The sequence below is a fragment of the Panicum virgatum genome, chromosome 3K, assembly GCF_016808335.1.
Source record: "Panicum virgatum strain AP13 chromosome 3K, P.virgatum_v5, whole genome shotgun sequence".
NCBI classification, from domain to species: domain Eukaryota; kingdom Viridiplantae; phylum Streptophyta; class Magnoliopsida; order Poales; family Poaceae; genus Panicum; species Panicum virgatum.
In genome coordinates, this window is record NC_053138.1 from 44,762,365 (window position 1) to 44,768,619 (window position 6,255).

General features: G+C 47.1%; 1 protein-coding gene across 2 annotated transcripts; it reads right to left on the reverse strand.

Moving 5' to 3' along the window:
* Nucleotides 1–576: 576 nt before the first annotated feature.
* On the reverse strand, nucleotides 577–4,488 carry LOC120699302 (protein FAR1-RELATED SEQUENCE 5-like). Of its 2 annotated transcripts, none has more exons than XR_005685359.1 (7): nucleotides 4,286–4,488; nucleotides 3,934–4,168; nucleotides 3,156–3,847; nucleotides 2,236–3,052; nucleotides 2,012–2,150; nucleotides 1,027–1,966; nucleotides 577–942 (listed from the first exon to the last, which is right to left on the reverse strand). XR_005685359.1 is itself a non-coding variant. In XM_039983264.1 (7 exons), the coding sequence occupies exons 4-7, from the start codon at nucleotides 3,036–3,038 to the stop codon at nucleotides 1,938–1,940; spliced, it is 900 nt and encodes a 299-aa protein (XP_039839198.1). In that variant the 5' UTR covers nucleotides 3,039–3,052; nucleotides 3,156–3,847; nucleotides 3,934–4,168; nucleotides 4,286–4,488; the 3' UTR covers nucleotides 1,305–1,937. The 2 variants fall into 2 exon arrangements, 1 of the variants encoding a protein (XP_039839198.1); XM_039983264.1 differs by lacking the exon at nucleotides 577–942 and having other exon boundaries at nucleotides 1,305–1,966; nucleotides 2,236–2,523; nucleotides 2,595–3,052.
* Nucleotides 4,489–6,255: the final 1,767 nt, after the last annotated feature.

A 6,255-nucleotide genomic window follows, 5' to 3' on the forward strand; every position in this document is an offset into this window, starting at 1 on the left:
CTTTACGCATCATCTTAATGTGATTGGTTCTCAATCTCAATTTTATGAATATGATGTATGGGGGCGAAAAGAGGAGGAGAAAGAATCTCTTTCTCTATCGCTATCTGTATCTCTATTACTCAAAAAGAAGTCAAAGGGTCCAGATCGCCCGATCCTCTCTTCTTGGAATCCTATCCATCCAAACCGGTTGTCCACAGTCCCACCAAACATGCGGCACACTCCCTTCTCCGTCGTATAGCCCAGCCGCTCCCCCTCTATGTGTGCCCCGACACCCACCCCTCACCCACGCCCAGCGCTGCTGATGCGGCACCCAATGCCTTTACCCCCCGCTATCCGCCGCCGTTGGCCCCCTCTCCCTGGGTGCCGACCTGCGGCGGCCGTCGCCTGCATTCACGGCCTGCGCCCCCGCACGCCTCTTCCTGCTCCTTTGATGCTTCCATCTCCCCGCACGGGAAGTTGAGCAGAGCCGCCGTCGACACCGCCCAAGCTCACTGACAACGTCGGGAAAACAATAAATCGAATGCATACAACACTGGAAATGTGAGGAGTTTTAAAACCGTCACCGTAGCCTTCCTTCCAACAAAATAAGCATCACATTAGTTCTGTGCACAGAAAAAAGGATCACAAAAGTAAAACTACAATACTCTCTCACAGTACTCTAGCGGCAACCCACAAAATGACTAAAGCAAATGTAAAATAACAAACGAAAGCACAATAGATCAGTCGCTCCAGTTCTAAGTATTCCCTGCACAATGCATCAAACTCGGCCCGGAACGTCGATTGCGCTTCTGCTCCATTGACAGGACTTGCGGGTTGTGAAGGCAAGCCTCCAACGGGGGGCCTGGTGTGCAAAGGTGCAGATGCCTCATGACGAACTTGGGATGAACCAGCAGTAGCAAGATGGTCTGCAGTAGCCTTCCACCGCCCGAACCCACAGTTGCACTGCAAACCCAGACGAAGAGCATACATAAAAACCACATCACCATTTCAAAGCAGAAACACGACGAAAATGGCCGGAAAACTTACCCTAAGACATATGCATTTGATGAAAACTCTTCCAGGATTGCGAGGAGTTCGAGATACCCACATGCCGCAAAACTCACCGCAGTCGCATTTGTGTTCCGATAGTCCCAGATACGAAGAACTGCGACCGGTCGAAGCAGAAGACATTGACACAAATATGTGGCAACGCTAAGGAATTGCGAAAGCTAACGAAGCCGGATGCAGACCTGTTTCCTTTATGGTTGGAGCATGAATCTGCCAACCCACTTAAATACACAGGCAAAGCTATACACCATTTATCATCAATACGAAGGTACATCAATGACAAGACATTTTCCATTTTCATAAATGCTAGCATTCAAACAGATGTTACCATTACAGCGGTAAGAGTACAAGTGCAGGTGCACGTGGATCATACCCATTGAATCGATCTACATCTGCGCTAAGTTCAACTACGACAAGACTGAAGCAGTACAAACGCGAACAACATTAAACCGAACCAATAGCTGATCTCCAATATTTTTCACCTCCCCTTTCCACCACCATAGGTGGACACGCGGCCACAAGTACTGCGATAATGGCCATCTTCACCGTAAGCCTTCCACTTACGGACAGCTATTGACTTGGGGTCTGAAACAGTGTTCTCAGGACAAGCATTAGCGTAGTGGTCATCAGAGCCGCACAACCTGCATTTGCCTTCAGCAACATTGCTGCGACTAGAAGCATTCAGCCTCTTGGAATGGCGCACACCCATTGGTTGTGCTTCCTTGCGTTTGCTAGCACCTGGGCTCTCCAAAGGAGATTTCATACGGCACTTTGCTGGCCTACCCCGAGAACGAACGCGCGGTGGCGCGCTGGCACTTGCCAGTTCATTACCACTACCCATTTCTTCGGTTGGGTGGTCAGAACCAAGACCAGACCCCAACGCTCCATCGTCACTGATCCCTGTCAAAGAAGTAATGGCCTGTTTCGCACAAGATAAAGACTGCATAGAGCAAAGTGTGCATACCAGCGACATCGAGATCAGTAACCTGCTGCGCCGCAATGACAGCAGCAAGCTTAGGATCACCAACCGACTTTGCTTCCCTCGTCCATCGCTTCAACAAAAGACCAGCAGGAATCTCAGTGAAACCATGATGGGTCAGAACCTGACAACCAAACAGACAACAAAGTTAATATAATGTCATCAGGGAACAAATCACTGACGAGCTGGCGACAAAGACAAAACTGCACCTTCAGAATGTGACAACAGGGGATCCCGCAATGCTCGAAACGTTTGCATTGGCAAAAGAAATCTGTTGCAAATGGGTTCGAACCGACACGGTACTCAACTAGACCGTGGTCCATATAAGGGCCATAATCGAGAAGGATAACTCTGTAGTTCCCAGCTTCAGGTTCGTCAGCGCAGGAAAATTTACCGGATTTAAACAATTCATTGGAAAACCTCTGGTACATAGCTCTGGTGTAAACTTGAGCAGCATGTAACTCCAGAGGCACCCCAACGCGCAGAGATCGGTGAGCCTATTAGGGAAAAAAAATCAACATGCATATCATCTTGTATTGACGCTCGGTGCTGAACATATAAATCAAACCTGTTTAGTAGCATGTTCTTCCTTTCCTTCATCGGCATCACGATCAGCTATCATTCTGTTATACTGGGAAACAAAAAGATGCATGGGAGCCGACCTAGGGATATAAGTCTTCAAAAGATGATTAGCGCTCTCACTGCGTTGAGTTCTAGTCATCCCAGTGCAGAAAGTTTCAGTGAAAAATGGTTTAGCCCACATATCTCTGTTCTGGTAAGCTCGAGCAAGAAACTCATTTTCCCCAAGACCATGTTCCTCTACCAACTGTGCCCAACGAGTCTCAAACTCTGGGATAGAAACAATCTCATCTACAAGCTCATGCAGCTGCTTCTTAAAAATAGAGTTCTTACTGTATATGCCTCCTAGGGACTCCTTAGCCTTTTTCAGAACGTGCCATTTGCACCACCTGTGCCGAGTGGTCGGGAGTTCAATTGCAATTGCAGATTTCATGGCCGGGCACTGGTCTGCAAAAATAAAAACCAAATATGCACCTATAAATTTACGAGAACTAAACGTATCTTAAAAATGCTAAACTGAGATTAAGGAAAAAGGAACAAAAAATCACACCAGTCAGGATTGTTTAAGGATGCAGACCATCCATAGCTTCAACGAAGGTACGGAATGCCCACTGAAAAGCATCTGTAGTCTCCTCTGTAAGCAGCACAGCTCCAAATATGACGGTCTGGAAATGATGGTTAGCGCCCACGAACAAACCAAACGGAAAGTTGTACAAATTGGTTCGGTAAGTAGTATCAAAAGTGATTGCATCCCCCAAAACAAGAATAGTTGAACCGGCTAGCACCGTGACACCAAAACAGAGATTTGATCCGCCTCCCATCATCCAGCTGCATCCTGATAACCATAGCTGGATCTTGTTCCCTCATGCCGGCAAAGAGCCCAATTGTTTTGCTCATGTCTCCCTCAATCAACTCTTGAGCTAGCCGCCCACAAAGAGTCCTAATTGACTGGCGACTAAAAGGAACATATTTGCTAGAACCATGCATGCTCCCCAAAATAGAACAAACTCTAGAGATTTGGACGTTGTTAGCCCTAAGATTTTGTTCCAGGTCACGCGTCATTTGATCTATCCTGCTGTGCGACTTCCACTGCCTTCTCTCACCGCAGGTAGAGGATAGAGGATGGTTATGGGCGCCCACGAAACGACTAATAAACCAAGAGTCATCGTCCTTGCGCAGCAGGCGAATCATAACCGCACAACCACAACGCACGGATCGTGCCTCTTCGCTAGAATCTCGCCCCTAAAACCGAAAAAACACACTAAACAACAAGTCCGCCTTAAGATATGAAAAGACTAGGAACCGTTTCATGTCTAATCTTGACTAACCTCACAGGCACAAACGATATCCTGCCTGGACCTTCTCCCGGAAATGCTAGTTCTGCTACGGCCAAAATGGATTCCAAATCCGAGTTCCCAAGAATACATGCTAAAGAGCTCAAACCCCTCTTGTGGAGAATCAAACAACTGGCCTACTTCGGTTTCAAAGTTTGACTTGTCGCCATGGGCATCTGCGTCTCGCAAAGCTCGTTCAATAGCACCATAGTTCCAAGCGGCCGGCAGCCTGTAAGTATAACAACAAAGGTTACGAACCAAACAAAATATAGCACAGCCACCAAAAAAATTGGCTCAAAGAATCTTTTTGGCACAACCCACGGTGCAGGTCAGCACCATAACTTACGGGACACCATCAGGGACCGAGCTCATCGTATTGGAGAATCGTAAAGGGAAGTAACAGCGAGCTGGCTTATGAATCCTTGCGGGTCGGGACTATTTATAGGCAGCAAGAAGACCAGACCCAAAAGTTTCCAAGAAATTTACACCCAAACCTGGGCGGGAAGAGCCACGTTCCCGCTAGTTTTTTGGTATACGGACAACTGTACTACCAGTTGTTGTCGGTCAAAACCCACCGGCGAGTAGCGACAGGCAACACGAAGAGCCAGGAGGTCGCCGGGGCGCTGGCAGTCACTGCTTCCTCGTCAACGGCCCGCAATCCGGCACACGCCGAAGATTCCGGAGAATGTAAGGCGTGCCACTTGACCTATACCCGATCAGGAAGGTGCGAACGTGCTTGCAACCATTTGCCTGCATACATAAACACGTGTAAACATAAGTCCGAGCCGTGGTCGGCTCCCCGGGACGACTCTTGCATCGGCTTTAAAGAGCCGATCGAGTCCCGGTGTCAGATTGGATCTGCATCTATCCGGATATTGATGAATGAAGGAAATAATTATGGAAAACTTGCTTCAATTAAATCTAGCTGATTCGATCCACGACAGTAAAAGTCTCACTGCTAGATCGGAACATCCTACACGTAACTAGGCCTAGCGAACATAACAGATAACTAAACCATAACCGAAAACAGAGGCCTAAGAACTAGCAAGAGCCGATTCCCGGAACAATCCCTATCAAGGCTAAGATAAAGCATCTATTAAATCACCGGAACATCCAATCCGTTTGCAGGGCCTAACCTAGCAGATATTGAGCTAATCCTTATAAAATAAGAATAAACTGTAACAGATTGAATCTACTAGATAGAAAAGAAGCAAGGTGTTGCCTCCATGCAACTAATTCTATGCAACAAGAATTAGCATAAGATTCAAACGTGACTGCACAGAGACAACATGATATTCGTAGATGGTAAGCAACAAAAGCACGATGAACCTACTAAAGGTCATACTACGAGCATCAGGTTAACTAGCATTACTCGCCATCAAAAATGCTTCAGTACGAGTAATACCAAGGTAAAAGCAAGAACAACGCTGCCCTGATCGCAAGAAGCGATCAGGGCAGCATGGCGCTTACTTGGATGAAACCCTAGAATTAGGGGTGGCGATGCGCCGAGAGTTGTTGTTTGCGAGGCATGATGACGTTCTCTTCTACAAATGTCATAGGGTACATATTTATAGTCCGGAGACTTCTTGCCGTGCAAGGCAACCTCTAAACTCTTTCCTAAACGAAGACTAGAGATAGATTACAACTCAATAAAGACCCGAAGATTAGATAACATGATTTGGACTCTTCCCTCCACCGGTCCAGATCTTCATGAAGCTTCCAAATATCAGCCGAAACATGCCGTATAATTGTGGCAGATTCTGGTCGTCCTATTGTTTCGGCAGTTCCTATCAATTCCGAGCGAATCTGGACATGATTCCAGTTGTATTGGAAAGCTTATCTCCTTAGCTTTCCATGCATATATAGAACATCCAAAACAGAGTCCATATGTGGCCTGGGCGTCCATTTTTGTGCGGCCTCTTCCTGTAGTCCGAACCAGCCTTGCGAATAGACTGAGCCTCAACATAGATTAGGCCCGTGACCCCTTCTCAGCTTGACCCTTGAGTGCCCAATTATCATTATATTTGGCCAAACTTATGATATAAGCCTGGCTAAATGGACTCCTTTACCGTGGGCTTCTTCTGACATTTGGCCTACCAATCCTGGTCAAATTCTGGCGATAACACATGCCCCCCAAGTTTGGCCAAATATGACAGAATCTTCTAAGCACCAGCCGTAAACCAATTAAAAACATCATCTCCTCAAATTGTCTTCTCATGCCACTGATGGTCTTGCCCCCCCGAGCCTATAGATCGGCTATTAGCCAACTGACTTTGTGACCGATTGCTTGAACCGGCCTCACGCCTTCTTCGACCA

Bases quoted from the DNA above. Each gene is read 5' to 3' on its own strand.
- LOC120699302 (XM_039983264.1), bottom strand. From the start codon at position 3,038: ATGAAATCTGCAATTGCAATTGAACTCCCGACCACTCGGCACAGGTGG. The intron at 2,524-2,594 runs GTTTGATTTATA...TTTCCCTAATAG, and splicing joins AAGAACATGCTACTAAACAG to GCTCACCGATCTCTGCGCGT. The intron at 2,151-2,235 runs GTGCAGTTTTGT...TTTGGTTGTCAG, and splicing joins CCTGTTGTCACATTCTGAAG to GTTCTGACCCATCATGGTTT.